This window comes from Macaca mulatta, chromosome 13 (assembly GCF_049350105.2).
Source record: "Macaca mulatta isolate MMU2019108-1 chromosome 13, T2T-MMU8v2.0, whole genome shotgun sequence".
In the NCBI taxonomy this organism is placed as follows: domain Eukaryota; kingdom Metazoa; phylum Chordata; class Mammalia; order Primates; family Cercopithecidae; genus Macaca; species Macaca mulatta.
In genome coordinates this window covers 88,172,406-88,193,036 of record NC_133418.1, presented here as the reverse complement: position 1 = coordinate 88,193,036, position 20,631 = coordinate 88,172,406, and the positions used below count along the sequence as shown (strand labels likewise).

The window sequence follows — 20,631 nt, the reverse complement described above, 5'->3', positions numbered from 1 at the left end:
CCTGCTGTCCTGAGCCACTCCCGCTGCACCCCTCCCCCTCTCAGAGATCCCTAGGGCAGAAACAGTCCCCAGGTTCACATAAAGCCCCCAACTTCAGGGACCACATGTCAAGCACCCCTATTTTTACCCTGAGTGGAAGGGCACTTCTAGACTCCCGGAATACACCCCTAAAACTCTGCAAGCTCTGTTGCTGGATTGCACGCCTATGATGGGTCTGCAGAAAGATTGGTGGGAAATAAGATGCCCACCTGCCCTCCTGGCAGGTCCCCACAATCTTGACGAATGACTCTCTTCAAGCACCTTCATTTGGCTTGGGTATGACAAAGTGTGAAGGAAGGGAGGAAATATCTTCTGACTCTGAACACAGCACTCCCTAAAAGGTGGCTTCTGACCCCTCCCGTTCTTCAGGTCCTTTCTCTCTGTCCACTGGCCTGGGATGGGGGTGTCGGGGGTGTTGTGCAGGTTCTACTGGAAAGGCCTCACCTGTGGGAAGTTCGTGGCATCTCTCTGGAAAGGGGTGCTTGTAGCCGGGCGCAGTGGCTCACACCTGTAATCCCAGCACTTTGGGAGGCTGAGGCAGGCAGATGATGAGGTCAGATGGAGACCATCCTGGCTAACACAGTGAAACCCCATCTCTACTAAAAATACAAAAAATTAGCCAGGCGTGGTGGTGGGCGCCTATAGTCCCAGCTACTCAGGAGGCTAAGGCAGGAGAATTGCTTGAACCCCAGAGGTGGACGTTGCAGTGAGCCAAGATCGTGCCACTGCACTCCGGCCTGGGTGACAGAGTGAGACTCCATCTCAAAAAAAAAAAAAAAAGAAAAAAAAAAGAAAGGAGTACTCATGCTCTTCTGGCTACAGCTTTGGGCCTGTATCTGGAAGCAGGAAGGGCCACATAACCTCCTGTGACTGTAGTCGTCTGTCCAGTACTTTCTCTGTGCCACACACCTGCACTACAGTAACCCCGAGGCAGAGTGCCAGTATCTTCCCTTTTCAGATAAGAAAGCTGACCTTGAGAGAGGTTTAGTAACTCACCAAGGCCATAGTTCTAAGCAGCCCAAAAAGTATGCAAACTCGGTATCACCTTAAAGCAGGGAAAGTAGCAGGGAAAAGAGTGTTGGGAAGAGAAACTATAGCCAAATGATAACTCAGATAATAAAGGTCTACTTGGTCTGTACATTCTCCACAGCAGAGACAATTTCTAAAACTGTCTATTTACCCCAAGCACCATTCACCCCCAGCAAGCACTTGTTCCAGATGCCTGAGTCATTGACATCCACAAGGAGTACGGGTGGCCGAGGGTGCTTTCTGTGAAATGTATAAACTAGCAAGAGCCAAGCATTGCTGATGTCACTTGTCCCCTTTACCAAACCATTTAAACTTTTGATGTCAGTATCACTAGACATTACTATCATCTCCTTGTTACTAGATTATCTACGATGGTCAGAGTCTGAAAAATTATTTACTTCTTCATTTTGTTTATTCATTCGATATTTACATTGAGTGAGCATCTCCTACGTGCAAGACCCTGAGCTAAACTACGAGCATTCCAACATAAAAGAGATTCTTGGGAATAGAAGAACCTCACTTTGTAAGGTCTTAGTCCCCAAGTCCTAAGTCCTTAGTCTTACTTAGGAGTAAGTTTTCATGAACTCAGAAAATTTCAATGAGTACAATGAAAGGAGTGGTCCCCTTCGTCTTCCTTAAACGACAAAATTCCTTTAGTCATTGGGGGAAGCAGAGAAGATGAAGGGTGAGCAACTGTTGAGGTCTCGGCATGCCCCTATAAAAGGTGCCCCGTCTGTCTGAGAATATGAATTAACAGGTTAATCAGGCCAGGATGACCCCCAAAAGCATGATAACCTTCTACCATGGGAAATTATACTCCTCAAAAAATAGAAGGCACTTTGATTTGCCCTGTACAACTCACACTGAGAACAGGCATTCCCTGAGATTTAAATGCTGTTTAAAACCACCACCGTGCCCCCACTGCCCTGGCAGTTAGTAACCATTAGGCAGGCAGCTGCTTTCTGGCTAGAGCCTTGAGCTAAATAAAACCAGGTACGTGTTGGTTTGTAGAAGTTTATAAAAAACTAGGAAGGCACATTCCTAGTATCACAGCAAGAGAAGGGAAAGTAAATCTTGGTTAGAGGCTGCTGAAGCTGGCGTGGGAAAAACCCCTCTGCCTTCCCTGGCTGTCGGCTGAGTCCCTCGCTGTGGTTCACAAATCAGAATTCCACGGCCCACTCTGGGTCCAGTGAGTCAGAATCTCTGCGACCAGGGCCCTGGAACCTGCATTGTAACACCTCCAGTGTGGTTCTAACGATGAGCCAGGTGTGGGGGAGCTGTGTGGCACTGCCTGCTACGTTTGAGAAGGTGGCTGCCTGGAGCTCTTCCAACCACGCCCACATGAGAAATATGTGTAGCCTTTAAGGGAAGTTTTGAAATGTTTTCCCATAAAAATCTTTGAAAAGAGATCAACCCTCCATGTAGCTGAGATTGCACGAAGAAACTATTTTACTAGTTTTTTTCCGAAAGGCTCAAAAAGAACTTGGTTCCATGAAGAATGCACCTTGGATCAAATCAAGAGCATTATGTTCAGTGAGGAATTGGGAGCAATTAGGATAGGAGGAATAATTTTTCTCTATCTTACCTTTAATATTTATTTATTTATTTATTTTGAGACGGAGTTTCGCTCTTGTTGCTCAGGCTGCAGTGCAATGGCACGATCTCGGCTCACCGCAACCTCCGCCTCCCGGGTTCAAGCCATTCTCCCGCCTCAGCCTCTGGAGTAGCTGGGATTACAGGCATGTGCCACCACCTCCGGCTAATTTTCTATTTTTAGTAGAGACGGGGTTTCTCCTGGCCAGGCTGGTCTCAAACTCCTGACCTCAGGTGATCCGCCCACCTCGGCCTCCCAAACTGCTGGGGTTACAGGCATGTATCTTCCCTCTTAAAGACAGTTCTAATCCATAAAGGAGAGCAGGCAAAAACAACAGCCCACAGAAGCTGGTGGAAGCCCAGGACTGTTAGTTGAATTTATGACCACTTGAAAGCATTTGCATTATAAGCAAGTGGTACAAAGACTGCCCTCAGGATCTTGAGCCTTTCTCTAGCAAATCAATTTTAGCAAAGGCAAACTGAGATAGTCAGCAGCCATGGGATTAGCCAATGGTGTGACAAAAAGATAACTCAGATTTTCAATATATAATAAGTTTTAGGTGGCAAAAAGTATTCACTATTTGCAAGTAGAAGTTTTATTTTTAGTACGTTGCAACTGCATGAAAAATTTACAAGTAAAATAGCTTTTCAGTTTATGTATGTTTCTTTCCAAATTATTAATTACACCCTATTTCATAAAATATACAAGTGGATTTGTTAAATGGCTTTTCCCTAGATGAAGTAGGTCAAACCTGGGCCTGCATCTCCCTAAAGAGGCATTAATGCCTGGTAGCATTTACCAGAGGGTAAGACAGAGAAGTACTTTGGAGAAATTAGAAACTTCCCTAGTACTTGTTATGAAAGCTCAAACTCTTTAAAATAATGGAAATGTCATGAATCAGGCAGATTCAGTTTTGCCTGAGGATGGCTTGAAGGAGGATGCTGCCAGCTCTTTAGTGATTTGCCTGGCACAAGCTACGGGCAGATTTAAAGGTGACCAACTTAGCAAGAAACAAGGCAATTGAAAGATCGGCTTCCTACCTTGACCAGCTAATGCCTGCAAGAGCAGACCGAATGGCTGAATTCCAGCCCGATTCCAGGACTACCATTTGCTGACCTGCTCTCTTAAATCAGTGCTGTGATCCCTACAGAAGACGGCAGAGTCAGGGTGGGGAAATGAGCAGGTGCTGGTGTTGGCGGTGGGTCTAAACACCCTACCACACATTTGTCTGCATCACTTGTCCAGGACTATGATTCTGGCACTACTTTCCTGGATGTTATACAACGTCAAAGGGGAAGGTGGATGGTTCCCACCGACACAGAAGCACCTTCTTATTTCAGATGTTATCTCCTTGTTCTGCTGTGCTGTGTAACAAAAATGTATCAACCCTAAGCAGAGTTAAGGACAGAGCTAGGATGCTGTGGTAAGCTGAAAAACGCCCTTGAAAAGATATCCATGTCCTAATTCCTGGAACCATTGAATGTTTCCTTTTATAGAAAAAATGTGGGGAGGCTTTGCTACTGTGATTAAATTAAGGATCCTGAGATGGTGGTGGGGTGGTTATTCTGGATCCCCCAGGTGGGCTCTAAATGCAATCACTGGCATCTTTGTAAAAGGAAGGCAGAGGGAGATTATTTCACATCCATAGAGGAGGAGGTTGTATTAGTTCGTTCTCACACTGCTATGAAGACACTATCCAAGACTGGGTAATTTACAAACAAAGCAGGTTCAGTTGGCTCAGAGTTCCACATGGCTGAGGAAGCCTCAGGAAACATACAATCATGGCAGAAGGGGAAGCAGATACGTCTCACATGGCAGCAGGCGAGAGAGAGAGAGAGAGAGAGAAACTGCCTTATAAAACCATCAGAGCTTGTGAGAACTCACTATCACGAAAATGGCATGAGGGACACTGCCCCCACGATCCAATCACCTCCCACCTCGTCCCTCCCTTGACAGGTGGGGATTACGGGGATTACAGTTTGAGATGAAATTTGGGTAGGGACACAGAACCAAACCATATCAGATGTCATGTGAAGACGGAGCAGAGAAACAACTGAGGATGCTGGCCTTGAAAACTAAAGTGGCGTGACCACAAGCCAAGGAATGCCAGCAGTCAGCAGAAACCACAAGAGGCAAGACACAGAGTCTACCCTACAGCCTCCTGAGAAAGCTCAGTGTTGCTGACACCTTGAGTTTGACCCAGTGATGCTGATGTCTGACTTGGGCCTCCAGAACTGTGGGAGAATAAATTTCTGTCATTTTAAGCCACCCAGTTTGTGGTAGTTTGTTACAGCAGCCCTAGCAGCTGATACAGGTGCACAGGGACAGAAGCTGGCATGCCCCAATGGGGCCCTGCAGGCACAAGCAACAGTGAGTTGTTCCTTCCCAGGACTGAGGAGCTGTTTACTTTGGGGGCCATCGTGTGTCTCCCTGAGAACCCACAGTTCTCAAGACAAACTCCAGTGCCCAGTGGGTAGCCACTTGTCCCCTTACTCTAAACCTTCAGAGATATTCTCAGAGCACTAACAAATTGAGACTTGCTTTATAGGGAGCCAACTACAGAGGTGTTTAAAAGGAGAGAAGCAATCTAAATCATCACACATGGATGAAGAGCACCATTTAAAAGTAGAATCTAGGCCGAGCACAGTGGCTTGCACCTGTAATCCCAGAGCTTTGGGAGGCTGAGACAGAAGAATTGTTTGAGGCCAGGGGTTCAAGACCAGTCTAGGCAACACAGGAAGATACTTTCTCTACAAAAAAAAACAAAAACAAAAACATTAAAAATTAGCCGGGTATGGTGGCTTGCATCTGTAGTGCCAGCTACTTGGGAGGTTAGATGGAGGATCACTGTACCCCAGAAGTTCGAGGCTGCAGTGAGCTATGATTGTGCCACTGCACTCCAGCCTGGGTGACAGAGCAAGATTCTGTCTCAAAAAAGAAAAAAAAAAAATGTAGAATCTGGATGGTCCTTACCATCCAGTTAATTCTGTTATCCTATTTCACAGACAAAGAAAAACTGGGGCCCAGAGGAGTTGACTAGTCATGAACCAACCTACATTAGAACATCTAGAATGTATTCTCTAAGTCATAGTGAAAGCCCCAAATGTACCTTCTGTCTTCTATTCCAAGGCCAATGCTAACCAAAACAGCAAAAAACAAAAACAAAAAAATATGTACATAAACCATTGCTAGTGGCGCCAAGCAAATTAATTCAGCAATTAATCATGTTCTGCCTCGTCTATGTTCTATGTTGCTATAGTTTTGACCTGTCATTTATTTTATTGCTATTGAATATTTGGTTGATCGAGTGATTGCTCTGAGGGCATACATTCTTTCAGGCAAGAATGTGGCTGTTACCTGGGTTTCACACTTCACCGTGGCTAGCACAGCTCTGTGCTCATAGCTAGTGTTCAATCAACATTTATTTTATTTCTAGGTCTATAAGAGCCTACAGGTTATTTTGTAGGCCTGGTATAATTCCATTTTCTTGCAGGTGAGACCACAAAAGCCTATCAGAGGCCACCCATTCCAGCAACAACTGCACAGCCAGTCACTCTGATGCAGCTGCTGGCTGTCACTGTAGCTGTGGCCACCCCCACCATCTTGCCAAGGCCATCCCCTTCTGCTGCTTCTACCACCAGCATCCGCAGACCAGAGCCTGTGGGCCACAGGAGCCAGGAGATGGGTCAGTAGGTAGACCACGTGTTACTTTGTGCAAGGGAAATGGGAAACTGGGCTTTTAGAGTAACAGCTCTGTCTGAGCATCTGTTGGGCTGGGTGAATGGGGAGCACTGGAGAACTGGGCCAGGGGTATGTGATTGTATCCTCCTCCTAGATTCAAGGGAGGATATAGATTCAAAAATAGGACTGCTGTCACTGTGCTTCTGAAGATAGAATACTTTCCCATTGCAAAATCCTCATTTCTCCAAAAGCTCAGTTGAAGGGATGGTAGATTTCTATGTAAACATTGTTGGGGTTTTTTTGTTGTTGTTGTTATTGGTTTTGAAGTGACAAATGGTATAGACTTGGAAGTCTTCAAATATTAAAAGCAAACAAAACCAAAGGAATCCCTTTAGGAAAAGTCAGATAGCTAACATTTTCATTCCTTTTCTAATGGCTTTTTGTCTTACTACTTTTACCCATTGCTCAAATCATGCTGAAAGTTTTATCAAGGTCCAGTTTATGGACTTCATCTCATACTACATTAAATAGGCCTAAAGAGCCCATCTGATCATCTGATCTCGTTTCTGCACAGACTTATATCTACACCATCGTAGGTTAATAAGCATCTATCTCACTTCTAGAACTTTTCTAGCAAGGGGGTGAAAACCTCTGCAGCTGGAGCTCCACTATTGTCCTAGCAATGTTTTCTGAATATTTCCCACCTGGTGCCACTTTTTCCTTCCAGGAGGAAGTGCTTAGGACTCGTTCTTTTCAGGCTCACCTCCAGCTTCCAGTCACTACTGCCACAGAGAATGACCCTTCCCCCCTTCCTGCTCCCAAAGCAGAGGCCAGCTACTTACCTATCCATCTTTTTATTTTAAAAATGCAAATCAGGCTGGGCGCAGTGGCTTACGCCTGTAATCCCAGCACTTTGGGAGGCTGAGGCAGGCAGATCACTTGAGGCCTGGAGTTCAAGACCAGCCTGGCTAACATGGGGAAACCCCATCTCTACTAAAAATGCAAATATTAGCCAGGTGTGGTGGCACATACCTATAGTCCCAGCTACTCGGGAGGCTGAGGCTGGAGAGTCGCTTGAACCTGGGAGGCGGAGGTTGCAGTGCGCTGAGATCGCACCACTGCACTCCGCCCTGGGTGACAGAGAAAGACTCCGTTTCAATAAATAAATCAATGAAAATGCAAATCAGCACTTTGAATGTGCTAGACCGTTTTCTGAACACCTTACAAATATTAGCCTATTGAATCCTCCATAACAACTCTGTGAAGTAGATTTATGACTTCCAATTTGAATAAGCCATTGTACTGATGAGGAAACCAAGGAGTAAGGCAGTGAGGAAACTGGTTTCAGCCTATACAGCTGGGAAGTGGCAGAGCTGGAATTCAAACTCCAACAGCCTGGCTCTCCTTTTCCTTGCAGGGGAGCATCCCTGCCAAAAATGAACACCCCAGGCCCAGGCAGAGCACATCTTGGCATGATTGCTGTGGCAAAATTAGAAGGTGCTCAGCACAGCCAACTTCTTCTTGAATTAATAATAAATAACAGAATCCATGTAGTACATATATTGCATGTACCAGACATACTGCATGCATTATCTTATTTAATCTTCTCAATAACTTTTTGAAATAGGAGTTATTATTATGCCATTTTATGGACAACTCATTGAAGAAGCTATGATATAAAGTCCCAAAATAAGAATACCACAAAAAGAATTTTTGAACTTCTGAAATATATCAAACACTCCTCTACCATTCTGTTCCTGTTTAACTCAGGATAATATTAACACGGGTGCACAATACTTGATAGCAAAAGAGAAACAGGAAGGACGCTGGATGGAAGGGTTAACGGGTGCTGTAGCCAGAAGTTCTCCTTTCTAAAATTTCAGGCTCTTGACTTCAGATGCCTTGATTCTTTCAAAGATTTTTGAGTATCTGAGTAAATTGTTTGCTCCTGTTTTCTCCTTAGAGGACTTTAAATTCTTACATAACACATATAACTAAACATGTGGCGTATTTATTTGGCGACGCTGGGAGCTTGGAAATCTGTTGCAAGTTGGGCTCTGCTTGTGGAAAACCTAAGAAACTTGAAGTAGTGGCTCCTAACCTGGCAAAGCTTCATTATTCCTGGCTTGGGAACAGGAGCTTTGGACAACAGCCTCCCGGTCCCTCAGTGTTCCTTCTTCATCCTTGTCCAGCGCCCACTTCCATGCTGACCCACAGACTGCTAGACAAACACTCGGAGCAAGCAGGCCATGCAGCATGTACCACAATTGCTAGGATAGGAGCCAAACTGGGGAAGGGGGAGAGCTTTTTAAAAGTTGTATTGTCTACTCAAAGGAGTTTCTGAAGGCCTAAAAAGAAGTGAAAATTAATATTTAATTGCTTATGTCTTTTTTAAAAAAAGTATTCATGAGATACTTTCCAGAAACAATACAATTCACTCATTTAAAGTACAATTCAATGGTTTGTCATATAATCATAGGGTTGTGTGACCATCACCACCATCAATTCTAGAACATTTTCATACCCCAAAAGAAATCCCGTGCCCATAAACAGTTACTCTTCATTTCCCCTAACCACTCCTCTCCAGCACTAAGTAACCAATTGACTTTCATGAATGCCTATCTTAATGTATGGCTATAGATATTTGCTGTGATATTTCAGCCCAACTATATTAAACAATATTTAGATAACTCACGTTTTTCCTTCAAATGGGCTGAAAATTAGAAAGCAAATCTCCTTATACTGTGATAGACAAGTGAGTTGTTGTTATTGCACTTATTAAAGATTTTTCCTCTTATATATGTGACTGTAGGCGCAAGGTTCTAGAACTGGTTGTGGACAGGGTGTTCAAGCAAAACCTAATTCACTTATTCATTCAACAAATGTTTTATTGAATGCCCACTATGTGTTAGGTACTGTTCTAAATCTGGGCTACATCAGTGAACACATCCCATCGAGATCCCTGCAGCAAGTCGCTTCAGCTTAGGACACCTGAAGAGTATGTAGCCAAAACAGGAGCTACCTGCGTTTGGGGTCTGTGACTCATTTGTATTCCACAATGGGATCAAGATCTGCCTCTGAGACAGGACATGGGAACTTGGAGAGGGCTCAAGGGAGAGTGGAAAGTACAGCAGGAAGAGACAGGGGCTCTCCCAGCCCATGCAGAGGAGCTGATGCAGATGGAAGGTGGAGCTGATGCAGATGGAAGGTGGGGCTGTTCACCAAGCCCACGTCATGGCCCCTTAACTGACCCATGAATGTGCAAACCAACAAGACAGAAGGGAGTGAGTCAAGGCTGGGGGTAAGGAAGCCAAAAGCCAGAGCAATAGAGACTTCTTACAGGTGCAGGAAGGAGGCTGTTCTTCATGGGCAAGGCCAAGGACAATGGCATCCCCGGGGACAGAGGGGGAAGCTGGGAGAGCCAGATCTCTAGATATGCTTAGGAAAGTGCTGGAAAAGACGGAAAATCCCTCCAGGTTCAGCTATAGGTCTGGCTGAATCTACCACAGGCTAAGGAGGTGGAGTGGCTGTGCCTTCCATTGTTTCCTTAATCAAGTTCATTTCAAGACATGCCATGGTTGCCTCAGCTGAGCTAGCACTGAACTTGTCCACAACCAAGGGTAGATCAGGGAGGGGAGAAGAGCGCCGCCTAGTGGCAAGGAATAGCAATTACTGTGATCCTTCACTTTTCTACCCTGGGCTCCACCTTCTGACCAAGGGCAGCTAAGGGGGAGAAAGTGATATTTGAGGCAGGAAGAGAGGCCAGCATCTATCACTGCCCATTCCTTCCACATAGTTTCCCTTACCAACACTTATCTCACCAGTGAACGCTTATCTTCCTTAAGGTATCTGGAGAAGGCTTTTCTTAAAATCCAGTCTTACAAATAGTAAGAAAAAGACAAATATTCCAAAAGAAAGATGGGGAAAGGTCATAACCAGGCAAGCCACAGTGGAACAACTACAAATGGCCAATAAAAAAAATTGTTATAAAGATGTTCAGCTTCAAGGCCGGGCGCGGTGGCTCACGCCTGTAATCCCAGCACTTTGGGAGGCCGAGGCAGGCGGATCACAAGGTCAGGAGATCGAGACCACGGTGAAACCCCGTCTCTACTAAAAATACAAAAAATTAGCCGGGCGCGGTGGCGGGCGCCTGTAGTCCCAGCTACTCAGGAGGCTGAGGCAGGAGAATGGCGTAAACCCAGGAGGCGGAGCTTGCAGTGAGCCGAGATCGCGCCACTGCACTCCAGCCTGGGCGACAGAGCGAGACTCCATCTCAAAAAAAAGAAAAAAAAAAAAAAAAAAAAGATGTTCAGCTTTGCCGGGCCTGGTGACTCACGCCTGTAATCCCAGCACTTTGGGAGGCCGAGGCGGGTGGATCACGAGGTCAGGAGTTCAAGACCAGTCTGGCCCAGATGGTGAAACCTCATCTCTACTAAAAATACAAAAATTAGCCAGAGGCGGTGGCATGCGCCTATAACCCCGGCTACTCAGGAGGCTGAGGCAGGAGAAACCCTTGAACCTGGGCAGCAGAGGTTGCAGTGAGCTGAGATCGTGCCACTGCACTCCAGCCTGGGTGATAGAGTGAGACTGCCAAAAAAAAAAAAAAAAAAAAAAAAAAAAAAAAAAAAAAAAAAAAAAAAAAAGTTCGGCTTCACCAGGAATCAAGTAAGTACAAATTAAACAACAAAATATCATTTCTCACCAACTCTCATTGGAAATTGGTAATACCCAGTTTGGGTGACAGTGTGGAGAAATGACTCAGAATTCACACTTCTAGGAATATACCCTAACATCATTATCAGCCAGGGGTGAGAAGAAGCATGAACACAGATGCTGTTCATCATTTTTTAAAGGAGATGATTTAATTGTTTATCACTAGAAGAACGGTTAAAGAAGTTACTATACAGGTAGTAAAATGTTGAGAAATATGTGCACTTAGTGCCACGAGAGAATTGGCCTGGGGCAGATCGTTCAGTCAAAGAAGTAGCCTACAAAACAGCATGGGAACCAGTCTCACTTTTGCAACTGTGTGTTGTACACAAGAGCATGTACATCCCGCAGAAAAAGGGATACAAGTAACCAGAAGTGTATACCAGTAACTGCTGGCTAGAGGATAAAAGGTGATTGCTTGTTATGCATAGTATATCATCTTATTCTTACAGGAAGCCTATGTTATCTGTATAATTAAACAGAAAATAAGGCTGCTTTGAGGCTGGACATGGTGGTTCATGCCTCCCTAATTCCAACACTTTGGGAGGCCGAGGCAGGAGGATCACTTGAGGCCAGGAGCTCAATGCCAGCCTGGGCAACACACCAAGACCCCTGTCTCTACAAAAATTAAAAAAAAAAAAAAAAAAAAACAACAACTTTGGTGGCTCACACCTGTAATCCCAACACTTTGGGAGGCGAAGGCAGGCAGATCACCTGAGGTCAGAAGTTCAAGACCAGCCTGACTGACATGGAGAAAACCCATCTGTACTAAAAATACAAAATTAGCTGGGCATTGTGGCACATGCTTATGATCCCAGTTACTCAGGAGGCTGAGGCAGGAGAATCACTTGAACCTGGAAGGCAGAGGTTGTGGGGAGCTGAGATCGTGCCATTGCACTCCAGCCTGGGCAACAAGAGCAAAACTCTGTCTCAAAAACAAAAAACAAAACAAAACAAAAACATAGTGAAGCATGGCGATGTGCACTTGTAGTCTCAGCTACTCAGGAGGCTGAGGCAGGAGGATCACTTGAGCCCAGGAGATCAAGGCTGCAGTGAGCTATGATCACACCACTGCACCCCAGCCTGCGGGACAGAGTGAGAGCCTGACTGAAAATAAAAAACAAGCAAACAAACAAACAAAAACCTACTTTGAGTTTGTGTCACATAATTGGAACAAAGACAAAAAGAGTCAAAAGCTGGTTTTGGATAGATCAGGTTCTAAGACAAATTGATAGTTTTTTCCATGCCCTCTTGCTCTTCCCCTCCTTGACATTTGGTTCCTTCCCTCAGCTGGGTTTTACGTGCCTCTCTTCCCCCTCCAAAGGCTTTGCATTTCTCTTAACAGAATGCTTTATCTCCCTTCTCCCTTTTAAAACCTTGCTTTAGAGAAATTGCTCAATAAGTAATGAATGTGGAAGTGTGTTTCCTTCACTCACAGAGTAATTAAGGATAACCCATTGTGTACCTCTAAAAATGACGGAAAGCTAACGCTATTTGCATCAATACCATTGTTAACGCAGCTTAAGCAAATTGCTGAATATTAAGTGACATTTCCATTGAAGGATTACTTCAACCTCCCCATGAGTGGCACAGTTGACAATTATTGTAAGAATAATGAAGTGTAAAGAAATATGGCATTTGACTAAAAGATACTTTGATAGTTGTGAAATACAAAGGTTATTATTGCCTGTAGTTTTTAGTTTGTGTTTTAAGTTAAATACTCCTTTATCTTTTTCTTTTTCTTTTTCTTTTTTTCTATTTGAATTCCTCTTCCAAGGCAGGTTCAGACTGCCAAAATATAGAGCTTCACCTTGCTTCCGACCTTGGTAATGTTTTGCTAGGTTGGATCATGGAAAGAATGAGAACAGTTAGGTTAAAATTTATTGGCCGGGCGTGGTGGCTCATGCCTTGGGAGGCTGAGGCAGGCAGATCACTCACGGTCAGGAGTTCGAGACCAGCCTGGCCAGCATGGTAAAACTCCATCTCTACTAAAAATACAAAACATTAGTTGAGCCTGGTGGTACTGGTTGAGCCTGTAATCCCAGCTACTCAGGAGGCTGAGGTGGGAGAATCACTTGACCCGGAGGTTGCAGTGAGCTAAGATCGTGCCGCGGCACTCCAGCTCTGGGCATACAGCGAGACTCTGACTCAAAAATAAGTTCATTAATTAAAATAAAATAAAATTCATGCTCTGACCAGTCAAATGTTCTTACAGATCTCTGGTCCACTACCACCTACACAAGCAGCCAAAACAGGCCTGGAGCCGATCCAGGTAAGACCCTAAACTCCCTTTCCAGCCACTGATGAAAGTTAAGCTTGTTTACATGGGGTTCCTCTTCACATATTTGCCATTTAATTTAGATTTGGACAAGGACTATTAAACCACTTAGGTCAACAGAAGATACAGCTCAAGGGTCCAAATTATAAGAAAACATGTAAGGAAGTGGTTAAGTAAGCAAAGGCCTGACCCGCTCTCCGTTCCCTTGAGGTGATTCTGTAGAGGTTGTGAAAGGAATGTCTCAGGATTCAGCAACTAGGCTCTTACAGACCTGAAAAGGGACACTCTCTGGGACTTATTTTTGAGGAACTACGGTAAAACACTGAGGGAAATTTGTATCATCTCCCAGGCAAGAGCCTTTTTTTTCTCTTTTTTGCCTGAGTAATTCTATGCCACTGGGGATAGAAATATATTCTCTCCCACCCGCCTCCACCCCAGAGTTCACCTATGAATTCTGAAATGCCCCTGGCTGTCTTCATTTCTCTATGCCTCTTAATGGTTTGGCTGCAGAACTAGGAATCCAGCAAATTCTCTTCTCTGCAGCACTGTAAAGGCCTGCAGAGATTAGAAAGGAAAATCTAGCAGGGTTTGATGGTTTCCACAAACTCTACTCACGGCCCGGTCTATGAGCTGATACACTTGGTGGAAGTATACCATTCCCTCTGAAGCCACAGGGCACTAGGACCAGAAGGACCTACAATGTGGGGGGGTGTTCAGGTCTTCCCCCTGCTGGGGGATACTCGTCCACTCTCCACATGTTCTTAGAAACTGTAGGTTCTGTTTTACTTGCTACTGGACAGGAACAAGGGCCCCATGGGCTCCTCTGGTCAGGGTGAGCAGCTTCTATGAGCTTCACAATTGCACCTTTGCCAATGCACATGCAGTTTTCCTGGACAAAAAGGCTTGAGAATCAGAACACTGGCCAGGGCAAGGACTCCAAGGCCATCTCAGGCCTCTACAGACTCGTGGGACTCTTCAGGAGGCGAAGTCATGGGGCACTGTTTCCTCCTGTCCCCTTGGCCAAGATTTTTGCCTCCTCTGCAACCCCCAAAAGTACAGCCAGGCACAGAGAGCTCGGCTGACTTCCAAGGAAACTCTGAACTAAGGTAATTTTCACCAGGGGGCAAAATAAGGAAAGAAAGCAGCCTGCTGGCTGTGTGTACGTCAGCTGACCCTGTGTAATCCCCTCAGGTATCCAAAGGCAAGATCCTTCAGGAGCTGCCTTCGAGAAACCTGTTAGAGCGGATGTTAGCCTGGGTAAGTTGCCCACTGCTTACCATCCCTGCTCCCTGCGAATTTGCTCTGTGGCACTTTGCAAACACGAGGACTTCCCCCACACACTTGCTCTTGGCCTCTGCAGCTCAACTTCAGGTCACCAGACTTTGGGGGCATGCTAATATTTAACCTCGAGAAAATGTCTCTTTGATTGATCGGTTCTCAGTGCATCAGAGAGAAGATCTTTGTCAACAAAGACACCCAAGGGCAGTCATTACTTTGTGTCCCCTCAAGAGATCCCCCTACTAAGCAGTCTCTGCACCACTCTGCACCTACCAGGCCTATCCTCAGACTGGCCTCCAGGATGAAGCACAAATACCCAAACACAGCACGTGGTTGGGATATGGCATGGGGGACGGTTGGCAAGGAGGCACATTACCTGATTTGCATCTTTGATTTTTTACTACCTGACAATGTTGGGTTTGTTTCAGGGCTGTATTCTGCTGAATGCGTTTGGCCTCATTCCCTTTTTCTGAGTTTACCATCCTCCAGTTCTATAGCTCTGGGATTCTCTGTTTCTCCTCCATTCTCCTTTATGCTCCCAATAATGCCACTCTGTCTCAACCCACACGGATGTTCCCAGCTTCCTTTTGACCTTCAAATCCTACCCAATTTCTGCTGCTTCTCTCTTCACCATCATCCCTGCAACTTGGCTCTGAGTGCCTCAGAGCCTCCCATGAACTCTCGGAGTGTTCCTGACTTAAAGGACTCCCCCAACACCCTCTAGGTGCTCAGACCTAGGCTCGTTAGGAAGCCCCATTATGGCTCTTGCAGCGGGAGGAAGCCATTTGCACACCCTGAGTAAAGGCATGTAGGAACATTTGGAGTTCTTAGTTAGATATCCTTCCACCAGCTCTCATCTCAGATGCAGTCATGTATACAAGGCAAGCTGCCCAGTTCCTCAGCTATAAAATTGTCAGATTATGGAATTGGAAAGAATTGTATAAAGTACATCTGGTCTAACTTCTCACCTAAAAATGAATCACTTATGGTGTGCCAGACAGAGGCCTTTACCCTATACTTCACGTAGTAGGGAATTCCCAGCCCCTTCATTTGGTGGGTGAAACTGTTAGACGTAACTATCCAGAACTTCAGTTCCTCGTTACTAATTTGTCTAAGGCAGTGGTTCTCGAAGTGTGGTTCAAAGACCCTGCTTTCAGAGATTCTGTGACATCTTCCCTTCTCTGACTAATGTCATTGTGAGGACAGATTTTCTCCACATATTTCAACAAAAACAACATATCACAACTGACTGCAGGAGCTGATAAGAGACTCCAGCTGTCTTCTATTATGATAGACATTGGAGACATTTGCCACTCTTCTCACCGAACCCTTGGTTTTAGAAAACAGTTGTTTTTCAGTAAAAATTAACACTTACGTTAAAATATAATAATTCTATTGTCACTTTGAAGTAAATTAATAGTTAGGCAAGGTGCGGTGGTTCACGCCTGTAATCCCAGCACTTTGGGAGGCCAAGGCGGGTGGATTATTTGAGGTCAAGAGTTCGAGACTAGTTTGGTACACATGGTGAGACCCCACCTCTACTAAAAATACAAAAATTAGCCAGTGGGGTGCGCCTGTAATCCCAGTTAGTCGGGAGGCTGAGGCAGGAGAATTACTTAAACCTGGGAGGCAGAGGATGCAGTAAGCTGAGATGGCACCACTGCACTCCAGCCTAGGCTAGAGGGAGACTCCGCCCCCCAAAAAAAAAAATGAAATAATAAAATAAAATAAGTGAAAATAAAGCAAATTAATAGTTGAATAAATTGCCAGTTAGTATTCCATTTCAAATGAGAAAATGCATAGTTGTAATTTCTAAATGATAAAAATTAATAGATATAACTCATACAAACTAAAGGTCTTTGGGGTCTTTGACAATTTTTTAGAGCATAAAAAGGCTGAGAACCTTTGAAAGTGTCTCAAATTAGAGGGCCTTTCAAATACATGAAGCCAGACTTCATGTCTTTTTTTATATCTCATCTTTTCCAGGATGTTTCTTTAATCCCTTCAATAGGTCCTTCCGTGACTTGGCAGTACACCCTCTAACTATGCTATAGACTATTAATAATTCATACACCAGGGCACCCCAAACACAATGTGGCCTGGGTAGTGTGCCAGGCAATTGCCTCTGTAGTCCTAAATACTCTGCTTCCACTAAAACATCCCAAGTTCCATTTGGAGTAAGCCTTCGTCTCACCATTGGCTCATCTCCTACTGAGCTTGCAATACCTAAAGCCCAGGCTGGAGGGCAGTGGCACAATCTCGGCTCACTGCAAGCTCCACCTCCCAGGTTCACGCCATTCTCCTGCCTCAGCCTCCCAGGTAGCTGGGACTACAGGCACCCACCACCATGCCCGGCTAATTTTTTTTTATATTTGGTAGAGATGGGGTTTCACCGTGTTAGCCAGGATGGTCTCGATCTCCTGACCTCGTGATCAGGACTTTTTATCATATACCTACGTAGAAACAGATCACCTCAATCCTGCCTAGGTACAATCGAGTTTTTGAAGCCCACATTGGAAAAATCACCTATCTCTATTAAATCCTTCCTTCGTTTAGTCGGCTACAATCTTCCTGAGTATTAGTTCTGTCATTTACTGTGTTAACATCCTTGTAATCTTTGTGTCATCTGAAAAATGGATAAACATGCCACCTGTCTCCATTCCCGTTACTGATAAACCGAATCCTGCGGTCTGCACTAAACACCTCCTTTGTGTTTAGATCAACCCAGACACAAGCAGCTACATGTGGACCTGATGATGTTGTCATCCTCCTTTCTACAGGACAGCAGGCGTACGACCCATGAGTGATGCCTGCCACCCTCTCCCACGGTGCCTTCAGCCACAGATAGAAATTCATGTACCCCTCCTCCCGCATTTAAGCTGAAGCTCTCAGGAAGGGGACCTGTGATTTAATTTTTAAAAATATTTATTGAGCATACTATATGTCAGATACTATGCTGTGCATTAGAACTGCAAACATGAATCAAATATTTTCAAATTCTAGAATTACGCTGCTAGGGCTTTTGCCTTCACAGGTCCCACACTCTCCCGCTTCAGAGTCATCAGTAATGCCACTGCCTCCTAAGCACTGGGTCTCCCACTGCCAGCCCTTACCCCTCCTACCGGGGTTCTGGGAGTTGGGGCAGTCTACTCCTGCTGTATGGAGGAGGTGGGCGTGATGGGCTCCTGATAATTCAAGTTAAAACCCGGTGGCTTTTCCTCGGAACCATCCTTATGCTGGTTGGCTTCGTACCATGAGCTATGTTTGAGTCAAAGAAGCTTCACTGGTCCTAACAATGGAGTTAATGTTGTTTCCAAGAGAAAAGGCTGCCAGGCCTCCCAAAAAATACCCCACACCGAGCCTTGGATGGTAGCCCATTTATAAACCTGGGACTGTCGATGCTTTGTTGACATGATGGCTTACGCCCAGGACCCCAGACTGTCCTCAGCCTTCTCTGAGAGTCGTTGTGCAATGTGCTACCAGCAGGGCAACACCCTGGGCACAGCTGCAACACCCCACCCTCTGAGTGCTCCCCATTTCAGTACAGCAAGAGTCTGCTCTCCAGCGAACGTGCAGCTCTTGGGACATGAAGCCAGGTGAAGAGAAGGGAAGCCTAGAGATTCTGCTGGTCCAGATGCCTGCTGCCTTTCAGAGCCACTTCCTCCTGAAAACTACACCCCAGGGGAGTCACTGGGAAGAAACCAGGGAGCTGAAGGGCCACTTGGGCTTCTGTCTTACAAAATTTGAGAGCCCGAGGGGCCATGTTTGCAGCCCCTGCTTGGGTCCTGTGTTGGTGACTTCTAGATGTACAGGGAACAGAAGGAGCTGGAACCAGCACCAAGATTATACCACAGTCTTAGGAGCAGGGATGGTTCTGGGCCCTTTTGAAGACTTGACTACATTAGCATGAGTTGCAGGTGGCTGGGCCAGGCCCAGCTCTTCGGTAGCCTAAGCAAGTACTCTGAGATGCTGAAGCGATGATGACTCCTCCTCGTGTGTGATAAACAGATGGTGGTTAAGGGTAGGCTTTGGAGCCTGCCTGCCTGGGCTTAAAGTTCTGTTCTGCCGCTCCCTGTGTGTGAGTGTCCTCACCCGTAAAATGAGATCATAGCTGCAACTAAGTCACTGGATGATTGTGACTTAACACATAGAAAGTGCTCAGTCAATGCCTGACACTAAGCAAGCTCTCCATAAACACCAATGGCTTCTACATTTTTATGCCAGAAATCATTCAGAACCAATACACCTTTTTTTTCTTTAAATTTCCAACTTGCATCCGAAGTTCAGGGGTACATGTGCCAAATGTGCAGGTTTATTACATAAGTAAATGTGTGCCATGGTGGTTTGCTATACAGATCATCCCATCACCTAGGTATTAAACCCAGTATCCATTAGTTATTCTTCCTGATGCTCTCCCTCCTCCTACCTCCCAACCCTCCAACAGGCCCCAGCATGTGCTATTCCCCACCATGTGTCCATGTGTTCTCATCATTCAGCTCCCACTTGTGAGAACATGCAGTATTAGAACCAACACTCCTTTTAGACATGACTGTATCTATGAGATGACCAAGCAAGAATTGTCACAAAAACACAAAAATAATTCCCTGGTTTTCTAAGAGTGACTTACACTTTTCAAAGTGATTTGATACACATTTACCACCTTCGAGTCTCCTCCATGTGACAGTGCCGGGAAAGTCTTTATGACAGCCCTACACTGGAAAAAACTGGAGGCGAACCGGAAAGAAGGTAAGTGAGCTCCCCAGGCTCCCAGTTGGTCTTTGGCAGACCCAGGATGGGCTTCTGACGTCTTTTTTCTTGATACCACCCTGTTCCTCCTTGACGCCAGAATACAAATGTTCTCACAAATTTACTTCTCATTACTACTGAGTCCAAAAAACACCAAGTCTCAGCTGTCCAAATATTTTTCAGCCTTTGGCTTTTGGATGAATGTAATTTGGTTCAAACTTGTCCCAAACTAACTGAAAGTGGCGTTACTATAAGGCCAGGCTTCTAAGACAGGAGCAAGAGGCTTAGAAATCCCTGATGTTGGGGGACTGTTTATCTCCTGATAAAGTAGTAGAGCACCCAGCATCCTAATGTTCCTGACATTCAAGAGTGCGTCGGAAAAAGGAAAAAGAAAGCAAGCAAGCCTTGGGCAAAAAACAGAGAGAAGCCTGCAGCGCATTTTTTTAGGAAAAGGGTAAAGTGCATATTTTCACCAGTAGGTGGCAATAAAGTAATAAGGCTAAAGAAGCAGAATGTTCTTGATCAGAATGTTTAAGCATGTCATAAATATTTTGAATGTGGAGACTATCCTGCCCAATCTGCTTATATTACTTACAAAGAAACTAAGGCTCACAAAGGGTTTGTGATTAGCTCAAGGTCACACACCTGGTTAATGACTGAACTAGATTAAACTCAGGTCTCACCATTAAACCAGAATGTGCAAGAACAGATTGCCTTTCAAAACTGCCTGGCATCTTCATCACGTAAAGAAAAATATCACCTTTTTTCAGTGTGTTAGTAATTTCAGCTGGCAGAAAAGCTGATAGCCTTCAAGAAATAAAAAGCTGATCATGCTCTCAACTTTCTGATCTAAGATAGAGAAGGAGGAGGGATGGAGGGAAGGAGGGAGGAAGGGAGGGGAGACATGGAAAAGAGAGGAAAGGAGGGAGAGAGGCAGAAAGAAAGAGAAACAGCCATTTTTGTGTTATAAGGCTTCCTGACACATTTGTGCTTCCTGTGAGCCCCTCTCAGCCATGATTTTCCAAAAAAGGTCAGAGATTATTGGGTAAGACTCTCCCCCTCCCCTCCACCCCTTCTACTTCATCAGCACCAGTTTGTGATGAAGACCATTAAACATCTTACTGCATATAAGTCTAGGTGCTACTTTCCTTTATTCTGTTTGAGTCACACACCCAGAAGCAGAATCTTGGGAAATAAGCGGATTGCCTATTCCCTGAAAGGGCCATATTTGTTGTTTAGTTCCAAGGGAATTCAAACAGGTGGGACAAATGTACAT

General features: G+C 45.1%; 1 protein-coding gene across 4 annotated transcripts in view; it reads left to right on the top strand.

Moving 5' to 3' along the window:
• VIT (vitrin) overlaps positions 1 to 20,631 on the top strand; it is a 127,339-nt gene that overhangs the window by 71,841 nt on the left and 34,867 nt on the right. For 2 of the 4 annotated variants that reach the window (XM_001107688.5, XM_015112102.3), the window contains exons 7-8: positions 6,156 to 6,347; positions 13,269 to 13,325. In XM_001107688.5, coding sequence (XP_001107688.4) covers positions 6,156 to 6,347; positions 13,269 to 13,325 — 249 coding nt within the window. Of the gene's footprint in view, positions 1 to 6,155; positions 6,348 to 13,268; positions 13,326 to 14,522; positions 14,589 to 20,631 lie in introns of all 4 variants that reach the window. The other 2 variants (XM_001107747.5, XM_028831766.2) reach the window with 2 other exon arrangements.